We start from the raw sequence: 23,278 nt of genomic DNA, 5'->3' as shown, positions 1-23,278 counted from the left end.
TAGCAAAGGATAACCTTGAACTCCTGATTCTCCTGCCTCCACCTCCCAAACGCTGGGGTTACTGAGTCCTGTGTCATGGGGTACTAGGGATGGAACCCACATTTGGGGTCATATATGCTAGGTAAGCATCCTACCAACTGAGCTATAGTCCTTAGTTCTAATGGCAACACTCCCAGAAACTTGGGGATCTGAGACACAAACACTACAAAGCTTAACTCAAGTAAGTGCCACCTCCTCCTGGGACATTTCTATACGTGAGCTGGCCCTTCTTGAACCCCTGTACCCTTTGTTTCCTTGTGAGTCACTGGTTAATGGGGCGGGGCGGGGTAGGCTTGGGAATTCCACAACCCAAGGCCTCCATCCACCTCCTCCCTTCGTCCGTTTTGGAGTTGTGTGGTTTCTGCCTTTACCCTCCCTGTGGTCGCTGGGAAAATACGAAGGCCAAGACTTGCCAAGCAAGATTATTTGGGGAATGAGAGACATGCCAAGGGTGGGTGCCAGCCCTGGGCCCTGCCCACGGTTGGCACTCGGTACACACTGCTTTCACAGGGGCTTAATTAAGTCATGAAGACAGAGGCCCAGAGGGCGAGGGAGCAGGGCCAAGCTGCCAAGTGGGTAAATGGCTCCCTGCTCCACCTGCTCTGCCAGCCTACGCCCCAGGTCCCTCCCAGCCTGTCCCACAGCAGCAGCCCCACCCTCTGAACCAGATGGGAGCAATCTCATCCTTCAGAGGCCTGTGGGTGGAGGAGCAAGTGGGAGCGGGTGACTGACTGACTGACTGACTGACTGACTGACTGACTGACTGACTGACGGGGAGGGAGTCCCTCTAGCAGGCCTCGAGGCTGTGGTAACTCAGGAAGGGTCCCTCTTCTCAGCACATACGACAACCCCCATACGCCCAGGGCCTGAGCCCAACACACACACGCACACACACACACTGCAGGAATTGGCCTCCTGTCTCCAAACCCACCCAGCCCAGAGCACCCCCATGTCTGAAGTCACCCCACTGAGGAACCCTCAGGGAGTCTCCGGGTGTCCCTCAGAGGTGATACTCCAGACGGCTGATCTTTCTAGGCTGTGTGGAGAGAGGGAACCCTCTAGGCATGCTGAAGCAAGGAACAGAGGTCATGCTATCAAGTGGCCAACCTTGGGTCTGCACCCAGCCCTACCCTGAGCCCTCACCCCTACCAACTGGCAGGGCCTTACTCAGAAAGGGAGTGGCCAGTCCCCATCTGCCCTACAAGGGCCAGGAAGGCCTCCTTCTCCTTGGCATCGGCCTCCTCGAGGGCAGGCAAGTTGAAGGTCGCAGATACCGGTTGAGAGAGCGCCAGCCGCTTTCTGCGGAGCCTGTGGGTACTGGGGCTGGAGCCAAAGACATTTTCTGGGGGACAGAGGGGGAGGGAGGGGAGATGAGCTCTGATTTCCCTTGAACCTCACCCCCATATTTAAACAGGGACACATTCATGCATGCCTCAGATCAGTCTTGGGAGCCTCATGAAGTGGGAGTGCCCGTTTCACTCATCACCTGAGGCCCAGGGTGCCAAGAGACTCTCTGGAAGTCACAGGGCAGCTCCAGAGTAACTCACAGGGGTCACCCACTCTGGAAGTGTTCATTGAACAGTCACTGCGAGCTAGTGACAGACTTCAGTCACATCCCAGGCCTCAGGGAGCCGACATTCTAGCTCAAGGGTTGAAAAGGACCCGACTTCTCGCGTGTGTGTGTGTGTGTGTGTGTGTGTGTGTGTGAGAGAGAGAGAGAGAGAGAGAGAGAGAGAGAGAGAGAGAGACTGAGAGAGAGAGAGAGAGACTGAGAGAGAGAGAGAGAGAGAGAGAGAGAGAGAGAGAGAGAGAGAGAGAGAGAGAGAGAGCACACGTGCACCACAGTATGCATGTGGAGATCAGAGGACAGCTTTCTGGAGTCAGTTCTCTCCTTCTGTCAAGTGGGTTCTGGGGATTGAATGAGAGGTCCAGGCGTTACACTGACCTGCCCTGTCACCTGGCAGAATGCACTCAGGCAGCACTCTGGCCAGCCCAGGGTTCCATGAGTGCAGTCTGCACGCAAGGTGTAAAGGACCCTTTTAAAAGACAGACCCCGCCCACTGACGCCCTTATCTTACTCTTCTTCCTACCTCTCTCTCTCTCTCTCTCTCTCTCTCTCTCTCTCTCTCTCTCTCTCTCTCTCTCTCTCTCTCTCTCTGTGGTCGCTCCTGTTTCACCTTTCGCCCCTTCTAATTTCTAATTTCTAATCTTAAGCAAAACAACATTGGACTCAGGTCATCATGCTTGGCATCAGTCGCCCCCCAAGCCATCTTACAGGCCCTTTTTCTTATTCTTTTTCATAAAACAAATCTGTTAAGTGACTTCAAGAAAAAAACTGGGGAAACCGGGCAGTGGTGGCGCACACCTTTAGTCTCAGCACTCGGGAGGCAGAGGCAGGCGGCAGAGTTAGAAGGATTTCTGTGAGTTCAAGGCTAACCTCGTCTACATAGGGAGGTCCAGACCCGCCAGGGCTATACAATGAGGCCTCATTTTAAAACACAAAATGAAACAAATAGTAATAAAATGAAGCAAACAAACCAGTGGTTTCCACTGAATTGGGGGTGGGGCTACGCTAGAGGGAGAGGGAGCCTAGGAATGCCCTGAGAAGATGACAGGAACAGACATGTCACTTGCAAGCAGGACCCGGAGAGGGTTTCCAGAGGCGGACACTTTGGGCAGAGAGACCCCACCATACAGGCCTGAGTGAGGAGCTCGGCTGGTAGGCAGAGGGGCACATGGTCGTGGGTGAGCTTGCCAGGCTGGTAGGATATGCATGGTGTGTGCTCTATGGTCCCAGAAAGGGACAGCGGGAAATCCACAGCGTGGGAGCAGGGTTGGCTTTGCGAAGACGACGCTTGGGGACTCCGCGCACACAGCACCACCCACGCCCAGTTCCAAGCTGGTTCCTCCACTCCACCCCCGGCTTCTCCATCACCAAGACAAGGGCGACGCCAGGCTGTGAATACTGATACCCGGCCCCTCTGCGGTCTCCTACACCCCAAGCTTTTAAGCCTGGCAGCCTCGGGAACCCGCTGCTCAAGGCTGGGATATCTTATTGAGGCTCTGAGAGGAAGCCATCCCACCTTGCTCTAGGCCAAAATGCCTGCCTTACCAAAAGGCTCATTTGGAGGAGTTGCCCTGATGTCGGGGCCCCTCCTGAGGAGCAAGTGATGGGGTACCACCCCTGCCTCGGCCCCTGGTGCCTCCACCTGCTCTCCATCCGCCAGATACCACCCTCTGGGACCTGGAGCCTGGAGTTGTCTTGACTGAGGCTGGAAATCAACCTCCTGGAGCGGTGGCAGGGGCGGGGCGGGGCGGGGTGGGGGGAATGGGCTGGGGGAGGATGGGCTTGGGGGGCGGTTGCAGCCCAGTCTCCCCTCAACGCAAGGAAGCGTTTCTCCTCTACAGGAGACTACCAGGGAGGGTCCTAGGGGAGCAGCTGATAGCTCTCAGATGCAGTGAGGGCCCCTGGCCTGTCACACAGCCCGACGCTGAGCTAGAAGCCTCCCGGGCCCTGCCAGGACAGACGCATACTGAGTCCGGAGCTGAATTCGTCCAGCGACAAGCGGCCCCTGTTCTCGACGTCTACCCAGTCAAATATCATCTGCGGCTCCTCGCTCCCCAGGAAGCTGAACTTGACCTCCTGGAAGGAAGGGATGAGTCAGTTGGCCACTGTTCCTACAGGAGAGGCTGCTTTCCTTCTTCCCGGGGGCAGGGTCACTTAGGGCCTGCCCAGCAGCGGTTCCCCACACAGCACAGCGCTAGGCATCCCTGAGTAGGGCCCTGAGCTGGCTCAAAGTCACCTCCCTGTCACTACCCAAAATCCACACCTATGTGTTCCCCCCTCGGTGGGAGGAGGGCATTTGAATGGCATCTGGCACTTGTTTGCTTGATTGATTGCTTTGGGGGGTGGAAATGGGGTCTCTCTATTATGTAGCCCTGGATATACTGGAACTCACTATGTAGACCAGGTTAGCCTCATACTCAGAGATCCACCTGCTTCTGCTTCCAGAGCCCCAGGATAAAAGAGGTTCAAGTGCCAGGCAGTGGTGGCATCCAGCTTTGATCCCAGCACTCGGGAGGCAGAGGCAGGTGGATCTCTGTGAGTTCCAGGACAGCCTGGTCTACAGAGTGAGTTCCAGGACAGTCAGAGTTACACAGAGAAACACTGTCTTGAAAAGAAACAGAGAAAGAGAGAGAGAGAGAGAGAGAGAGAGAGAGAGAGAGAGAGAGAGAGAGAGAGAGAGAGAGAGAGAGAGAGAGAGAGAGAGAGAGAGAATGCTGTTATGGGCAGGAGAGATGGCTTCAGTAGCTAAGAGCCTGGGTTGCTCTTTCAGAGAACCCGAGCCGGGTTCCTAGCAGTCAGAAGGCTCACAACAGCCCCCTAACTCTAGCTCCTGAGGATCCAACTCTCTCTCTGCAGGCACCAGTGTTCACAGGCACAGCTGTGCATGTGTTTGTGGAGTCCAGAGCACAGCGTTAGCCATTGGTCCCCAAGCACCATCCAACTATCCATCTTTGTTTGAGAGTCCCTGAATAGCTCAGCCTCCCAGGGTCTGGAAGTACAAGCATGTCTCCATAAATGTTTGATGCGTACATCTATTTTATAGGCTTATATCCCCAGATATTATAAAATATTTCTCCGGTGAAAGGAGCCAAGTGGAAAAGTTTAAGAAGCCATGCCCTAGACCACAGAGTGTAGCTAATTCACCTCACAGAGCTGATTAAGGCAGAGTCACGTGTGAACTTGCAGATTCTGCCGAGGAACATGGTAGATAATTTCTGTCTGATGAGACAGATAACTCCATGATTTATGGCCTGTTGGACTTTCACTAGCTGTAAAAAAAAATTACTAACTCAGCAATCTGGCTCTAATCTGTCTTTGTTAAATTGCCCAACTTTCTAAAGTGCTCTTTGAACCATGCACAACGCTAATTAACACATTAAATAAAATCTCTGAGGGTTTGGGATGTGGCTTGGTGATAGAGCGCTCGCCTAGCATAGAAGAAAAAGCACCCACTTTGACACGAGCCTGTTTTGTATTTGCCTATAGGTCATGATTTTACTCTCTGAACAATTACCGTCTCATTATCCTAGAGAGTGCAGGGCCTGTGAATTCTGCACTCCGTTGATAGATCTGAGAGAAGTTTCTTCCTCTGAATATTTAGTTTTGTTTTGTTCTTTTGTTTGTGATTTTGGTTTTTTGGGTTTTTTTGTTTGGTTTTTGTTTGTTGTTTTGTTTTTTTTTTTGGGTTTTTTTTGTTTTTGTTTTTGTTTTGATACAGGGTTTCACTATATTGTTTTGGAGGCTGTCCTGGAACTCTCTCTGTAGACCAGGCTGGCCTTGAACTCACAGAGATCCACCTGCCTGTCTCCCGAGTGCTAGGATTCAAGGCATGTGTCACCAACGCCTGACTTGTTACAGGCTTTCTCTGTGTAGCCCTGGCTATCCTGGAACTTGCTCTGTAGACCAGGCTAGCCTTGAGCATTTTAAGCTATTTTCGATCCTTGACTTGGTTTCTCCGTTAGGACCTTGTTCTAAGCAGTCTCTGTGCCCTGGACTTGCCCGATTACGGCTCACGCTCCACATTGCAGGGCCCTCCCCTTCAGTCTTTGGCAAACTGAATCAAACCACGTAGAGCAGCATTCAAATCTCTCTACCCTTCGTAGGAGATTCAGAAACCAACGGAAAAAACTTGTGCTGACTCTCCTTATATGCCAGGACATTCTAGGTCTTTTGCGCAGGTTCAAAGGAGTCTGCCTTCCTATTCTACCAGGACAGAACTGGAAAAGACAATCATGCAACCCAGCACCTCCTTGGGTGTCATTTTTCTATAAAGGCCCTCACGTAGCCAGCTGTGACGAGTTGGCTCTCAGGGATAGCCTGGAGCCTGAGCTGTGAAACTCTCAGGAGGCCGGGGCCGTGGAACAAGGAAAAGTCTTTTCCAGGCAGGAAAACTGGTCAGACCTCCAAGGGTCACTGGCTGGAGAGTGGGGCTGCGTTTGTAGCTTGACATTGGATGAAGGCTGACAAACTGTCCCAGAACTGGCACTCAAGGGCCCACATCCCAGATGTCCCTTAAGCCCTCGGGAAGCTGGATGACTAATCTGTATCAATGTGGCTGGATCTAGTGCCACCTGGGAGATGCCTCTGGGTATTTCTGTGAGGGACTTTGCAGAGAAGGTTAGTCAAGGGAGGCAACCCACCTAGAATGTGGGTGGTACCATCCCATGGACCTCAATAAGAAGAAGAAAGCAGCCAGTGGGACAGTAGTGACGCACGCCTTTAATCCCAGCACTCGGGAGGCAGATCTCTGTGAGTTCAAGGCCAGCCTGGTCTACAAAGTGAGTTCCGGGACAGCCAGGGCTACATGGAAGACCCTGTCTAGGAAAATAAGAAAGGGAAGAGGAAGAGGAAAGCAAGCTGAGCACCAGTGCTCCTGCCTCTGCTTCCTGACTGTGGACACAATGTGACCATCTGCCTCAACTCCTGCCTTCCCCGCCATGATGGACTGTGAGCCACAATAAACCCTTTTCTCTTAAGTTGCTTCTGGTTGGGTCTCATTTCAGGTTCTCACTGCTACGGCAAAGATAAAAAAAATGAAAACAGCTGATCATCCAACAAACCAGCAACACCAGGAGGCTTTAAAAGCTCCACCTATGATTCCATGTGGAAATTTCTAGATAGGAGCTAGTTTTAGTCTAAGTGTTGATTTTGCAGCTTAAGCCTAAGGAAGCTTGTGTGTTTACACCCTGGCTTCACCTATAGCAATAACTAAGGTCAACCCAACCATCTCTTCATACAATCAAGAAATACAGAAATTGTTTATAACCACAAGAAAAATTTATCTGAAACTTGAGAATAAGACAAAAAGGTAAGATCATCTGTAACTATTAGAGGTGGAGGCTGTCCACACACAGTCCAGACCAGGGGAGTGGACTGGTCATCTTGCTGTTTTTCTTTTTGTTTTTGAGACAGGGTCTCACTACGAAGCCCTGGCTAGCCTGGAGTTCAGTATGTAGATAAGATAGCCTCCTGGATGAAAAAGGTCTAGACTCAGGCTCTGTGTGATGTAAAGTGACCTCTGAATCTAAGCATCCTCCTGGCAGGCAGAGGAGGTCATGAGACTCTCCTGGCCAGAGCCACGTGTCTAAGGAAGCTGACAGGAGCAGGGCTCTGGGGGACCCCTCCCCAGCTTACTCTGACCAGCCTGCATCAGAGCAGAGAGATCCCTGGACCACTGAGCTGCCTACAGATTGTGCAGAGCTCCAGGGTTGCAGCTTTTGTGAGTTGTCACCCCTATTGGGGTGGGCTCTTTGATGATGCAGTTGCTTTTGGGTCATTCCAGTTCCTCTAAGTCCTCACCCCTGCTCCTGTCAGGAACCCCAACAAAAACTCATTGATTCAACCAAGTTGCTACTGCTTGGACCTAGTAGTACTTGTGTGTGTGTGTGTGTGTGTGTGTGTGTTTTGCACCTCCCCAGAAAAAGTCTCTCACATACTACCAAGCAAGCATGATGACCTGAGTTTTATCTCAAGAACCTTGTAAAAGCAAGCTAGATTTGGGTGTATCATCTGTCATCCTAACTCTTCTTCTACTCCTAGATGGGAGATCAAAACAGGAAAATTGGCCAGAAGCTTAAATAGCACAATGGCAGAAGCAAGAGACCCTACCCCCCACAAACACACACACATATACAAACACGCCCATGCACAAATACACACCCATGCACAAACACACACAAATACACCCATTCATGAACATACATGCACAAACACGCACACAGACACAAACATACACACCCATGCAAACTGAAACACACACACATATCCAAACACACCCATGTACAAACACATGCCCACGAACAAACACACACAAATACACCCATTCATGAACACACACACACATGCACAAACACACTCACATATACAAACACACCATGCAAACTCAAACACACACACACATACACAAACACACCCAGGCATGAGCACACACACAACACATACACACAGTCTTATTTTTTTAAAGTCCCAGACTTACTGAAGTCACTCATTAACTTAAGAGTTTCGTCTAGGAAGTATGAAGTCAGTTTCTGGCAAGGAGTTACAAGCTGTTGGACATTAGCCATTTTTTTTTCCAAATTGAACTCGGCAATCTTACCCTAACGCCTTCCTGTCAAATTGCTTGTGAGTATCCAAGCTCAAGGGCTCTGGGCACTAGTCATGACATTTTTCTGTAATCCCTAGTTAATTAACAATAAGTTAGATAAGATCTGCTTTGGCTGGTGAGATGGCTGCCCAGGTAAAGGTGCTTGCCCCGAAGCCTGACAACCCGAGTTCAACCCTGGTGGAAGGAAAGAACCAATTTACACAAGTGTCCTCCGACGTCCACACACCCACTGTGGTGTGCATGCCCTCCACCCACCTGTGTGTGTGTGCGCACACACACACACACACACACACATAAATAAATGTGCCCGATATGTAGCCAAGGACAACTTCACGGGTGTGAGCTACCACACCCAGCTCACCCTGTGCTGAAGCTGAACCCGGGGCCTTGTGCACGCTAGGCAAGCACTCCGCCAACTGAGCCACATCCCCAGCCTCTACAGCAACAGTTTTAGTAGTGAGAGGACAAAACGGAGTGTGGAGTGATACCCAGAAGTGACATCAGACCCGTCAAGAGAGCAACCCACACAGGCCCTTCTGCAGCAAATGAGAAGAAAGCATCGGCCACCTTGGTCTGGGCCACAGGCTTTCAGACGCTTAGTGGAATCCACGGCTATGGCCACTCTCGGGGCTCACACTCATCAACCTACTTAGGTTCCTAGTGCTCCGATGCCCCCCAAGATGGATATCCAGCTCTAAACACCTCAGCTGGGTGTAGTGGAGCCTGCCTGTCATCCCAGCACCGGGGAGGGCAAGGCAGGACAGCTGAGGGTTAGACACCAGCCTGGGCTATATAGAGAGACCTGGCTCAAAAACCTGTCTCAACAGCAGGGCAGTGGTGGCGCACGCCTTTAGTCCCAGCACTCGGGAGGCAGAAGCAGGCGGATCTCTGTGAGTTCCAGACCAGCCTGGTCTACAGAGCGAGTTCCAGGACATGCAGGGCTGCATAGAGAAACCCTGTCTCAACGACAACAATAATAATGTCTTTAAAAATCACTCACACAGCACCATTTGTGAAGTTACTTCTATGGTGTGACCTTCTCTCCTCTGTTAAAATGAAAATGTTTCTGGGAAAGGGTGATATTGGTGTAAACAAATTCTTAGTGACTTCTGACAGTGCAGAGGGTGCAGAGGGGAGCAGGCAGGCAAGCTAAGCGCTGGCTAGAGAGGGAAACTGGAGAGTTTGCACCAAAGGGACCCCAGGCTGATGGACCCTCATGCTCACCGCCAGGTCCTCGCGGGTGACAAAGCCCCTCTCTTCGGCACCGCAGTCTCGGAAGAAAGACCACAGCTCTTCATTGGCCTGAGAGGACCAGGACTCAGGCTCCGGGGCCTCGGGGGCATCCTGACCATCCGCTGGTTCTCGTATCCGCCTCCGGCGACTGGACGCCAACTTCCGGCCCTTTCTGGACCCTCCCTTTCCATCCTCCATGGTGCCTCGGACCTGGGGACAGAGAATAAATAAGAGGGTGATGGGCCACAGCACAGAAAGCCCTAGCTCTGCACCCTGCCTGCTGAGAACAGCCAGCATCTCCATCCTTCCATGGCTGACGGACTCACTCATGGCTTGGTCCACCCACCATGATCTCAATACATCTCCCTGCCCCGTGGAATGTCAGCCTGGAACACTCCTTCCCAGTGGTTCTCGGATCCTCCTGCGGGTCTCTATCCCAGTCTCAGAGTCTACTACATGGAGGAACACCTGACAGGGAAGGCCCTGCCTCCTAACCTCGGGGAGACCTGGAGTCCTTGGGACTTTGCATGGGTCTGGAAGCAGGAAGAGCTCCCTGACCTCTCTTGCTGTTGTCCCTGTAGCTGGAGTCCTCATCCCCAACGCAACAGAGCGACTGACGGATCTTGTTCTCCACTGTCATCTCCTCAGCCTCATCCCTCCATCTTTCCCTCTTCTCAACACACTGTGTGTGCAATGTGCGTGTATGTGCGTGTGTGTGTGTCTGTGTGAGTGTATGTTTGTCTATGTGTGCATATGTGTGAATATGTGTGTGTCTATGTGTGTGTACGTGTGTCTATGTGTGTGTGTGTCTGTGTGTGTGTATGTCTGTGTGTGTGTATGTCTGTGTGTGTGTGTTTGTGGGCATATGTGTGTATGTGTGTGTCTATATGTGCATATGTATGTATGTGTGTATGTATGTATATGTGTATGTGTGTGTATGTATGTGTATGTGTGTGTGTTCAGAAACCAAAGAAGGACACGAGACGTCTTGCTCTCACTGTCTCCATGGTGTTTCCCATGGGACCTAGCACTTGCTGTTTTTCAGCTAGGCTGGCTGGCAAGCAAGTCCCAGTGGTCTTCTGTTACTGCCTGCCCAGCCCCTGTGTGGCCAGGCCTGGCTTTACACGAGACCTGGGGATCTGAACTCTAGTCCTTATGCCTGCGCAACAGGTCCTCATATCTACTGATCCCGGGCTCTCGTTTCTCTCTTTGACACAAACGGGGTTGTCCCTGCCTCCCCAGTTCTTAGGACCCTTCATGCCACAATCCCTTCTCCTCCCCTCCTTGCACCCCCCTGGTTCATAGGAACCACGGTGAACCCGGTGAACCCGCTGGTGGCTCCCGAACACTGGATTTCCTCCCGCCCCGGCTCCCTTCATCCCAGAGCACCACCGCACCCTGCTAACTAGCATCTCCCCTCCCCCCTCATAGGCCCTCTCTGCAGGTACTGCTCGCCTTGAGTTTGAGGTGAAGGCCAGGGCCCTTGCACTGCGTGCAGTGGGGACCCTGCGTCTAGGGTGTTGGGACAAGAGCAGAGTCTCCAGGAGGCTGGTGATGTTTGAGGAAGAGCACAGCATGTGCAGAGGGAGAAGCAGAGGCCGAGCCCAAGATGGAAGGATACCTCCGTGGGAGTCAAAAGTCACTGGCAGGCCAGGCGTTGGTGGTGCACGCCTTTAATCCCAGCACTCGGGAGGCAGAGGCAGGCGGATCTCTGTGAGTTCAAGGCCAGCCTGGTCTACAGAGCGAGTTCCAGGATAGCCTCCAAAGCCACAGAGAAACCCTGTCTCGAAAAACCAAAAAAAAAAGTCACTGGCAGACTGGGAGGAGAGCAGAAGGCCTGTGTGTGTGTGTGTGTGTGTGTGTGTGTGTGTGTGTGTGTGTGTGTGTGTCTTGCATGCAGGAACGGTGGCCCATCCAGGGGACAGGTAACGGTCACAGGCCCTCCCCTGAGACAAGCAGCCCACACAACAGCACAGAGTTCAGGGAAAGCCAGCACTCACCTGTCTAGGTCCCAGCTCTCTCTCTCTCCTCCTCTGTCTCTGTCTATCTGTCTGTCTGTCTGTCTCTCCCTCTGTCTCTGTTTCTCTCTCTCTCCCTCTCTCTCTTTCTCCTCTCTCTCTCTCCCTCTCTCTCTCAGGAATTTAGCAGAGTCACTGTTTCCGGGGTAGACATCAGAATGAACAGCTGTTTTCCAGAAATGCTTTGGCCTTGAAGGCTCACTGTGGAGAACAGTGATTGTTTTCCGTGATTTATAGAGTTGTTTTACTGAAGGGGACGTTGCAGCCATCCCATGACGTTGGTCACGAGATGTCTCTGGCACACCTGAGGCTCTTGTATTATTGTGTATTGCAAACGATACACAGTAAAAGCCTAGAGTCATGAGGACATGGGATGCTCTCCCTCAGTGAGACATGTGAAATAGGTTAGGTACCTTGGTGTGTGAGGAGAAACTTTGTGTAACAATCAGTGAATATGTGCCTTTGTGTGGGTTCAGTTCGTCAGAAGAGGCTGGACTTTCCTGATGTCACTTAGGCCTTAAAATTCCATCCTGGAATGTCTTCCTTCTTCAAGCAATCCGGCCACACAGTACACCCTGACACTTTCTCCCCAAGTGTATACTGCAAGCAGAAGTACCTCTCTCCCTGCCAAAGGACACTGGCAGCACACATCCACACTGACACAGCACACATCCACACTGACACAGCACACATCCACACTGACACAGCACACATCCACACTGACACAGCACACATCCACACTGACACAGCACACAGCATCACTGACACAGCACACAGCATCACTGACACAGCACACATCCACACTGACACAGCACACAGCATCACTGACACAGCACACAGCATCACTGACACAGCACACAGCATCACTGACAGGGGAAAAGCAACAGTAAGCACGGGTCCATGTAAGACACTCTCGGTACATGAACTTAAAGATGACATATGATTCTTAGGTGGGTTTCCTAGCCAAAAAGAGAAGGTAAAGAAGAATTTGCAGTCAGGTGCAGAGGTACAGGCCTGTAATCTCATCGGGCAAGAGGCTGCAGCTGAGGAGATGGCGTAGCCCATGAGAGGACTGTGTGCAAGCATGAAGACCCAAGTTCAAACACCTGACACCACACAGAAGGACTGCGCATGCCTTCGACTTGAGGATGCGGGAGGAAACGGGTGGACATCGGGAGCTTGCTGGCCGGCCAGCCCAGCTGAAACGGTGAGCTTCTAGTTCAGGCCAGATTCCTTTTCTTAAGGACGTGAGGCAGAGAGAAATAAAGGGATACACAAGACATCGTGCTGTGGCCCATGCTTGTATGTGCATGAATACAGACACTCGTGCGCATGCGACAGACACACACACACACACACACACACACACACACACACACACACGAAGCAGGAGGATCACTGTAAGTCTGAAGCCAGCCTAGACTACATAGACAGACCCTGCTTCAAAAGACATGAAAAGCTAGAAGCTATTCAAAGGATGAAAAAACGGGTGTGATGGCCCAGCAGATAAAGGCATTTACCACCAAGCATGATGACCTGAGTTCGAGCCCCGGAATCCACCTGGCAAAAGAAGAAAACTGACCCTATATGTCACTCACTTAGACACACACACACACTCACACACACAGGACAGGAGTGGCTCTACACACACACACACACACAAAATGTGATTTTTAAGGTGTTTTGGGAGAACAGCTAGGGAAATATTAAATATAGGTTGTGTCTGGAAGCTGTTGCTCCCCGTGTGGTGACCCTGGAGGTACTAGAATCATGGTTGGACCCTCTTTTAAAAGACATTCATTGAGCCAGGTGTTTGATGGCACGTGTCTTTAATTCCAGCACTCTGGAGGCAGAGGCAGGAGGATCTCTGTGAGTTGAATAACCAGTCTGGTCTACAGAGTGAGTTCCAGGGCAGGCCAGCCAGGACTACACAGTAATCTCCTGTCTCAGAGTATCAACAACAAAGATATCTGAGGAAGGGGGGGGCTGTGATCCGGCTGTCCACCTTCCAACGGTTACAATAAACACACACAGACAACAGGAAGTGTGCGTGCCTCGGGGCATGTGAATAAGAGCAAGCGTCTCCATCTCATTGTATGTCGGTCAAGGTACATGGCTCAGTTCTGTAGATTCCAAAGTCTTTAGGAAGAGCCTTGAAGGCAAGAATGTTCTGGGGGATGTCCTTTTACTCAGCCGCCCGGATGTCACCAGTGACTGCCACACGCGTTACCCACGCTGCTACATTGCACGGTGATGGGCATGTGCTCCTCCTTGGGCCACACCCGCTCACACCCAGAAAGCCTCCATGCAACATCCCCAGCAGAGAAAAGCCCCTCCCTCCAGGCAACATGACCCTCCATGGCTATTAGGGGGCAGCTGTGGCCTCAAGGTTACAGTCAAGGAAAGACCCGCTGAATGCAGGTACCAGCAGAGGGTGAGGCCACCCTCATGACCTAGAGATGAGGGAAGGGAGGCTCCATGAGGAGAGTGACGTCAGGTGGACCTCTTTCCCTGCAGCCTCAGACGAGTCACTTACCCTCTCCGTGCCCTGGTTTCCTCACTAGGAGCAGAGAAGTACCCGGGTGTGGCTACGCCTGCCAGTAATCCCTGGGGAGGCTTAGACAGGAGGATCACTGTATTCAAGACCAGCCTAGTGTACAGAGTGAGACCTTCTCTCTCTCTCTCTCTCTCTCTCTCTCTCTCTCTCTCTCTCTCTCTCTCTCTCTCTCTCTCTCTCTCTCTCTCTCTCTCTCTCTCTCTCCCCCTCCCCCTCCCTCCCTCCCCCTTCCTCTCTCTCTCCCCTCCCTCTCTCCCCCTCCCTATCTCTCTCCCCTCCCTCTCTCTCTCCCCCTCCCCCTCCCTCTCTCCCCTCCCTCCCTCCCTCTCTCTCTCTCTCTCTCTCTCTCTCTCACACACACACACACACACACACTGCGCGCACAGCACAGAATAAAAAGAACTATCAAACTAACATCTACCACCAGAATCATGTGAGTGTCAAACATGATAATTAACGTTGAAACCATCCCACTCCTAGCTAGGTTCCATTTTATCTTAATTTTCATTCTTAGAAATGTCTTTTGCTCATTTGTCCTGTAAATTCAAATCTCCTTGCAGTGAACTGTAAACAGTGCTTGGCATACAGCTGGCGCTTACAATCATTTGTTGGCTCTGGTCGAGCACTGTGCTGGCCCTCAGGGCCTGCTGGGTGAAGGCAGCGAGGGCAGTGACGGTTACATCACCGACGAGGGTGGGGTTCAAAGCGGTCCCCGTACAGCAGTTGGGGTCCCTATAGATCCAACCAAAAGCTGAGGGGACTGACTGCCCGTCTGTCTCATCAGGGTGAACCTCCCCAAGGCAATTCCTGGAGCCATGATTCTGCAATTGGGGAGGGGACGCAGATGCCCAGGGAAGCAGCCCTGGGAGGGACAAAGATTTCACAGTCATCCAGATGTAGTCCAGGGGTGCTTCCTGGGCAGCAAGGGCTGGCCCTGAGCTCAGAAAGTCAGGGCAGTTTCGCAGTACTTCCTGCGAGCTGATTAGCACACAGAAACAGCTAGATAAGATGGACCTCCAGAACCCATGCTGGGGAGAGCCCTCATGAGAAACCTCAGCGTTGTCAGCCGGGTCTCACAGCCAGAGGAGGTAGACTCCCGAAATAAGCCGCTGAAATGCGGGGACTACGCTCACCAGGGTTCCCATGACATTTCATGGGCAATTGGCACCTGGGGTCACCTCATTCAGCTCCATCAGGCAGGGACCTCAGTGTCTAGACCATCAGGAGGTCCAGGGAAGGGAGTCAGCCTGTCCCCTGCAGCCAGAGAGGCCCCTAGTGTCCGAGCACTGGTCACCAATGATCAGGACATCTCTGGCCGTCACTGTCTCCTATTCCCTTACAGCATACCCTAACGTACTGTGTGTCCCTATTTTAGGGACAGGAATGGCCACTGAGAGACAGCGGGAACCTCCTTTGGTGAGCTCGTAAATGTGTGTTCTCTCTCTGTGTGTGTCTCTCTGTCTTTGTCTCTGTGTGTGTGTGTGTCTGTGTGTGTGTGTATGTATGTCTCTGTGTGTGTGTCTGTGTGTGTATGTATGTCTCTGTGTGTGTGTATGTGTTTGTGTGTGTGTGTGTGTGTGTGTTATAACCCATCTCCCCTCATACTCAGCTCTCAGATAAAACCCTTTACCCTCCTCCTTCGGTGACTACAAAGGACCCTTTTGTAGTCACCCATGGTGCTCTCTGTCCACGCCCGTCTCAGCCCTAGTCTCCTGCACACCCTGCTCAATGAGAGACCCTCACCACTAGTAAGGCACACACAGCCCCTCAGCACCCAAGTGTCGCTCACATTTCTTCCCTGAGACACCACCCAGAGCCTGAAGTAAACTCAGTCACCGGCCAGTGAGCCCTGCTGCCAGCCACCGTCGGGACGGCGTCAGGATGGGACAGCATGGATTTTAGCTAGTAGAGCAGAGCCCCCAGGCCTCCCATCAAGATCTGGAGAGAAACTAAGAATGAAGGAGCAGGGGACACAGTGGGACCACAGCCTGCCATCTGCCAGAGCTGTAGGGCCCCTTACCCGCCCCCCAGCCTGTCGGAGGACCGAGAAAAGGAGTCAGTTCAGCATGAAACTTGCCGCAGGAAAGGCCAACCATGGTCACGGCCAACGCCCCTGAGAACCACCTAGTCCTGTGGCCTTCTCCCCACCTTCGCTCACTAGCCGCTAGAGAAACCAAGTGTCCAAGAAGCCAGAAGACCTGCCCGGTGTCACAAGCCCACAATTGCCTTCTCACTCACTGGAGATGACACCCACAGCCTGGGCCTCTATTACACAGTCTGAGGTACCAAAGCTCAGCTCTGTGCTCCCCTCTCTGAAGTTAGGTGGGAACAGGGCAGTATAATCCCAGCACGCCAGAGGTGGAGGCAGGAAGATGAAGAGTTCAAGGTCATCTTTGACTACATAGTGAGTTCAAGGCCAGCCTGCGCTACATAAGACCCCATCTCAAAAAAAAAAAGTATATGCCATAATCCCAGTATTTAGGAGGCAGAGGTAAGTGGATCTCTGCCAGTTCAAGGGCAGCCAGGGCTACATAGGAAGACCCTGTCTCAGAGGAAGGGAGGAAGGAAGGAAGGAAGGAAGGAAGGAAGGAAGGAAGGAAGGAAGGAAGAAAGGAAGGAAGGAAAGAAAAAAACTGCATGGGGCTGGGCAGTGGTGGTGCACACCTTTAATCCCAGAATTTGGGAGACAGAGGCAGAAGGATCTCTATGAGTTTGAAGCCAACCTGGTCTACAAAGCAAGTTTAGGACAGCCAGGGCTGTTACACAGAAAAGTCTTGTCTCAAAAAATAATTGAAATAGAAAGGAAGGAAGGAAGGAAGGAGAAAGAAAGAAAGAAAGAAAGAAAGAAAGAAAGAAAGAAAGAAAGAAAGAAAGAAAGAAAGAAACTGCATGGGCCCTTATCACCACCCCCCACCCCCCACCACCCCTCCAAGCAGCAGCACTGCAATGGGGCAGCTCCTACCTCTCAGAAGCTGTGTTTGCAGTCCGTCACTCCTGGATGCTGTGGGTAGGTGACTGTCTGCTGCCCACAGAGCAACCGTCAACAGTCTTGTCTCTTGCTCAATCGCCCCTTTCCGTTCCCTGGCTGCCCATCTCCTGCGATCATCTAGGGAACTCCCCGTAGAAATGGGCCCTGGTTGCACTCTGTGTCTTGCCTGATGCCCGGGGTCCTGGTCTGTTCCACACAAGACTAGAACTTGGGCTTCAGTTTCCTACCACAGTGTCCTCAGCCCAGGAGGAGGGTCCAGAGAGACCACTCGGGCTACAAATGTGCAGAAAATGCCACAGGGGAACAATACCCCTCCTTAACTCTGGGTTCCCACTCAAGGACAGCCTATTTGACTAGGAGAGGAGGCTTATATCAAACTCCTTTCTTAGGAAGCAGACTGAGCCAATGCCAAAATATGTTGCAGAGCCACGATCATGAGAACAGTGTGGTCCTGGAGCATGAAGACAGGTGATTGAAGCTGCGGGATGGATGGGAAGAAGACAGGTCGGGTGCTGCACGGCTCTTACCCTAATACTCAGAATCTGAGTAGATCAGGAGGATCTGAGTTCAAAGCCAGCCTGGGCTACACGGTTAGGCTTTGTCTCAGGGATTAAAAAAAAAAGGAAATACAAAGTAGACAGCAATAGATTCAACCATGTTTAAGAAACTCATGAATGATAAAGACATCATTGAACTTATGTGTTGAATTAGCCATTAGGAGACTGGGTTAGGACCCCAAAAGCCAGAGTCTTTTAATTCTAAAATTATCCCAGGTGGATTTTAAGTTTAGTCAGTTTTTTTAATTGCTACACTTATTAACCAGGTGGTGGTGGTGGTGGTGCATGCCTTTAATCCAGTACTCAGGAGTCAGAGGCAAGAGGATGGACCTACATGAGTTCAAGGCCAGCCTGGTCTACAGAGCAAGTTCCAGGACAGCCAGGGCTACACAGAGAAAACCTGTCTTAAAAATAAAACAAAAAAGCAAAAAAAAAATTTGCACTTACTAATTTATTTTGTGTATACAAATATTTTAGTGTAGATGTATATATGTATGGGTGCATGTGTGTGTATGTGTGTATAGGTGTGTGTGTGTATGTGTGTGTAGGTGTGTGTATGGGTGTGTGTAGGTGTGTGTAGATGTGTGTATGGGTGTGTGTGTAGGTGTGTGCGTGCGTGTGTATATGTGTGTGTAGGTGTGTATGAATGCCACAGCTTATGTGTGGAAGTCAGACGGTAACTGATACCTTGTGGGAGTCAGTTCTCTTCTACCATGTGACCCCAGATCGCTGGGTGCATGCATTGTGCACATCATGGTGTGCCAACCTCAGCCTTCAGGTGCAGTCAGAGGACAACTTGAGGGAGTCGTCTCTCTCCCATCACCACGTGGTAGAAGGCCTCATGCAAGCCAGGAAATAAAAATTAAAGCCAAGAAATAATAAATGTTTTAAAAATCCAGTGTTGTTGGACTTGAAAATAAAACCGTACAGAATGGGGTTGGTGGACAGAGACAAAAGGCCTTGGGACCGTTTTAAGCTGAGCAAGGGTCCCAGATTGTGCGTTAGGTCCTTCGTAGCTGCTTGACTTCACATCAGAGCCCAGTAAACCCTGATGCAGATACCATCTGCTCTGGGGTTCAGGAGAGAGAACGCCCAGGGTCTCTGTCTCCAGCTGTCAGTTCCAAAACGTGTCTAGCAGGAGCTTGGGAGAGTAGCAGGGCCACAGGAGAGGGGACCAGATAGCATAGCATCTGGCAGGCTTTTCCGGAATATCGAGAAAGCCTGGGTTATGTCAAAGATTTCAAAGTGGCACAGTTGGTCCCCAGGAGTCGCTACTTGGAAATGCCACCACTTCCCCTTTCCGGTGTATTGAGCAGGCTGTGTGACCTGCAGACCTCATGGCAGACCTCAGCGCTCTGACACTCCCTAGGGAAGGGACCCTGGGTCTGGGACTTCAGATCGTTGCCGTGGGGATTTTTGCTTCTTGTTTTTTCATCTGTGAAATAGAGGTTATAACCTTGAAGGTTGGTTGAAATGGAAAAAAAAAAACCAAAATACCTAAGACGGCTAGGCAGGAGGATCAGGGCTCAAAGGCAGCCATGATTACACAGCCAATTGGAAATCTGTCTGCCACATGGCTGTGTACAACCCTCTGAAATGCCAGTTCAAGCAGGTCTGACACCTTCTTCTGACCTCTGTTGGCACCAGGTACATACATGGTACACGGATAGACTTATAGATAACCACTCATACACATAATATTTTAAAACCAAACTATATTTAATATTTTTATATTTATTTTGTCCTAGTCAGGGTTTCTGTTGCTGTGACGAAACACCATGACCAAAAGCAATGTGTGGAGGAGAGGGTCTGTGTGGCTCACACGTCCCCAGTTCATCATTGAGCAAGTTCAAAGTCAGGACAGGAACTCCCACAGGGCAGGAACCTGGAGGCAGGAGCTGATACAAGGGCCACGCTGCTTTACTGGCTTGCTACGCACGGCTTACTCAACCTGCTTTCTTACAGAAACCCAGGACCGCACCCCCACAATGGGCTGTGTGGTGGCTGAATAGATATGGCCCCCATAAAGTCATGTGTCTGAATGCTTGGCCGTAGGGAATGGCACTGTTAGGATGTATGACCTTACTGGCGTAGGTGAGACCTTGTTAGAGGAAGTGTGTCACTGTGGGGGTGGGCTTTGAGGTCTCAGACACGCTCAATCGTGGTAAACGGTTGCCATCTACTGCCTGAATATCAAGATACAGAGCTCTCAGCTCCTTCTCCAGTACCATGTCTGCCTTCACGCCGCCGTGCTTCTCGCCATGAAGATAACGGGCTAAACTTCTGAAACTGTGAGCCAGCCCCAGTTAAATGTTTCCCTGTTTGTTTTGTTGTTGCTGCTTTGGTTTGGGTTTTTTTGTTTGTTAGGTTGGTTTTTCAAGACAGGTTTCTCTCTGTAACAGTCCTAGCTGTCCTAGAACTCACTTCGTAGATAAGGCTGGTCTCAAACACATAAAGATCCACCTGCCTCTGCCTCCTGAGTGCTGGGATTAAAGGCGTGCGCCACCACCACCACCACCACCCAGCAAATGTTTTATAAGAGTTGCCTTGGTCATGGTCTCTCTTCACAGCAATAGAAAACCTAACTAAGACAGAAGTTGGTACCAGGGATTGGGGTAATGCTGTGATAGGGCTGACCATGATTTTGTTTGGAGGGACTTGGTCTTTGGGACTTTGGGACAGGAAAGTAGTGGAAAGCTTTAAGCCTTGCTTAATGGCCACACCAGTAGGAGTAGGAGCACAGAAGACAGTGGTGCTGAGGGTGATTTGAACTGAGGGGGCCTGGCTCTGGAGGTTTCGGAGGAGAAGAATTTCAGTATGTGGCCTAGAGACTGTTCCTGTCATATTTTGGTAGAAAATGTAGCTGTTTTTTTTGCCTCTGTCCAAAAAGTTTGCTTGAAGGTAAATTGAAGAGTTTTGGATTAATTCCATTGGCAGAGGAAATCTCAAAACAGCCAAGTATAGATTGACCTTGTTGTGTGTGTGGTTACTAGTGTTCACTCTTATACAGGTCTACATTGGAAAAAGAGCAAGCTGAGAAAGGAAAAACACAAAATGTACAATTTGAGGAGAACAGGAAGCAGAATGGAGTTAAACAAATTTAGAAATGGAACAAAAGGAGTGGTAACGTTGGGCAACTAAGTTTCCAACTTGTCAAAAGGAATTAAAGAAAAATTTAGAACCCTATGTAGTGGGGCACACATTTAATCCCAACACTTGGAAAGCAGAGGCAGGCGGATCTTTGAATTCGGCACTGCCTGGTCTACAGATCGAGTTTCAGGACAGCCAGGCTTAGGCAATGAAGGAAACCATGGAAAACAGAAAGCTGGTGAAGATATGATTGAACAGGGGGCTCATGTTCCAGCCCCATCGAGCAGCACAACTTGGCAGCTTTGGCCATATGATCTGGCTTTAGAGTCAAGGACGGAAGAAAGGGGATATGGACTTTCCCTCCTAAACTGAGGAAAGCCACTGGGGCCAGATGTGTGGCACGGGGTGTAGTCATGGAGGCCTAGAGAGGCCACCATGTGTAGCTGTGAAGGTGAAGCCTGGATGCCTTGGAGACCCCAAAATGTTAGAGATGCCAGAGCCATTGGGATATCTGCCAAGGAGAGCTGCTAATGAGTGGAGCCAGCCCAAGAGAAAGAAGTGTGTTGAAGTCAACAAAGCTGAACTGAGTTGGAGATCTGGAGAGTGCTTTGACATCAGACACGGAGATGCAGAGTTTGGAGTTTGCCCAGCTTGTTTTTGGTCTTGCTTTGGCCCAGTATTTCCTCGCTATGCTCCCTTTCCTTCATTTTGAAACAGTAATGTATATCCATTATATGTTGGAAGTACGTGATCTGCTTTTTGATTTTGATTTTATAGGTTACAATTAAGAAATTGAGTTAATCTCAGAAGAGATTTTGAATTTTGAACTTTTAAATATGGTTGAGACTGTGATAGACTATGGGGACATTTGAAGTTGAACTAAATGCATTTTGTACTGTGTTATGGCTATAAGCCTATGGGAGCCAAAGAGTGGAAAATGGTGGTTTGAATAGTTATGACCCCATAGACTCATGTGTTTGGATGTTTGTCGCATAGGAAGTGACATTATTAGGAAGTGTGATGTTGCTGGAGTGGGTGTGGCTTTCTTGGAAGAAGTGTGGGGAGGGGCCTTTGAAGATTTACTTATGCACAAGACATGTCCTTTGTGACACACAGTTGCTTCTGTTGCCTGTGGATCAAGATGTAGAGCTCCCAACTCCTTCTCCAGCACCATGTCTGCCTGCATGCCGCCATGCTGCTCACCATGAAGGTAATGGACTAAACCTCTGAAACTGTAAGCCAGCCCCCATTAAATGTTTTCCTTTGTAAGAATTGCCATGGTCATGGTGTCTCTTCCCAGCAGTGGACACCCTAAGACAGGCTGGACATCTCCCCATTGATCACTAATTAAGAAAATGCTTGGCAGCAACAACTCTCAATCTGTGGGTCGCAACCCTTTAATGGGTTGCCTACGACCGTTGGAAAACACAGACATTTACATCATGATTCATAATAACAAAATTAGTTATGAAGCGAAAATGAAAATAATTTTGTGGTTGGGGGAGTCACCACAACACGAGGAACTGTATTAAAGGGTACAGCATTAGGAAGGTTGAAAACCAGTGATCTAAAGACTTGCCTGCAGCCTGATCTATGGGGGCATTTTCTTAATTGAACTTCCCTCCTCTCGAATGACTTTATCTTGTGTCACGTTGACATAAAACTATCAAGCACATATTGTGTGTGTATATGTGCATGAGCGCTTGCGTGTACACACACATACATGTGGAATTCAGACAACCAGAGGACAACCCGTAGAGCTAGACACTCTTCCCATCATATGGGTCCTAGGGATCAAACTCAAGCGGTCAGGCCTGGCTACAAGTGCCACCCTGCTGGCTCAGAAAATTATTTTACTTCTAAAGGCCAGCTGGCTTGATGACAGGGCCACAGTTCAAGTCCTGCCTAAGCACCTTATCAAGTAACATAGGAAGTGAAAAAGGACTAAAATTCATTCATGCACATGACTGAAACTGTTGAGGAATAAGAAACTAAATTACTAAGAATTAAACTGAAATCTTTCTGGGGACAGTGAGATAGCTCAGTGGGTAAAGACACTTGCCACCAACTCCGCTACCTGAATTTGATACAGAACCCCCATGAGAGAGGCCTGCTGTAGCACACATGTGTGCACACGCATGCACACAAAAATAAAACACAACTGACAAAAAAAATTTTTTTTGGTTTTTACGAGACAGGGTTTCTCTGTTTTGGAGGCTGTCGGTCCAGCCTGGCCTCGAACTCACAGAGATCCGCCTGCCTCTGCCTCCTGAGTGCTGGGATTAAAGGCGTGCGCCACCAACGCCCGGTGACAAAAATTTTTAAAAGAACCATTTCTGTAAAATTAAATTGAAGATAAGAACATTATTTTTTTCCAAAATGGGGGAAAAAACTCCTACAAACTTGTCTCAAAATGACAAAGGGGCGTGCTACAGCTGGAGGTGGAGTGAGTTCTTGCCTGTCACGCTCAAGGATCTAGGTTCAACTCCTACCACTGGGGGGGGGGGAATACTGCATGAGTGTGCACTTGCAGACACACACCAAAACACACACACACACACACACACACACAGCAAACATCGAGTCCCAAACACTCCCCCATTTGTTCTAATGACAAGTCGTCA

The 23,278-nt window shown here is 50.3% G+C and overlaps 1 protein-coding gene across 1 annotated transcript in view; it reads right to left on the bottom strand.

Moving 5' to 3' along the window:
* Positions 1–17,042, bottom strand: part of Rab44 (RAB44, member RAS oncogene family) — a 32,089-nt gene extending 15,047 nt beyond the window's left edge. The window contains exons 1-4 of the mRNA XM_005084929.4: positions 16,981–17,042; positions 9,435–9,653; positions 3,574–3,682; positions 1,207–1,381 (exon numbers count right to left, since the gene is read on the bottom strand). Coding sequence (XP_005084986.1) covers positions 1,207–1,381; positions 3,574–3,682; positions 9,435–9,641 — 491 coding nt within the window. The 5' untranslated portion in view covers positions 9,642–9,653; positions 16,981–17,042. The remainder of the gene's footprint in view (positions 1–1,206; positions 1,382–3,573; positions 3,683–9,434; positions 9,654–16,980) is intronic.
* Positions 17,043–23,278: the final 6,236 nt, after the last annotated feature.

Source organism: Mesocricetus auratus, unplaced genomic scaffold (genome assembly GCF_017639785.1).
Source record: "Mesocricetus auratus isolate SY011 unplaced genomic scaffold, BCM_Maur_2.0 Super-Scaffold_100027, whole genome shotgun sequence".
Taxonomy (NCBI): domain Eukaryota; kingdom Metazoa; phylum Chordata; class Mammalia; order Rodentia; family Cricetidae; genus Mesocricetus; species Mesocricetus auratus.
The sequence above is the reverse complement of the archived record's forward strand: the minus strand, read 5'-3'. Positions and strand labels throughout refer to the sequence as shown.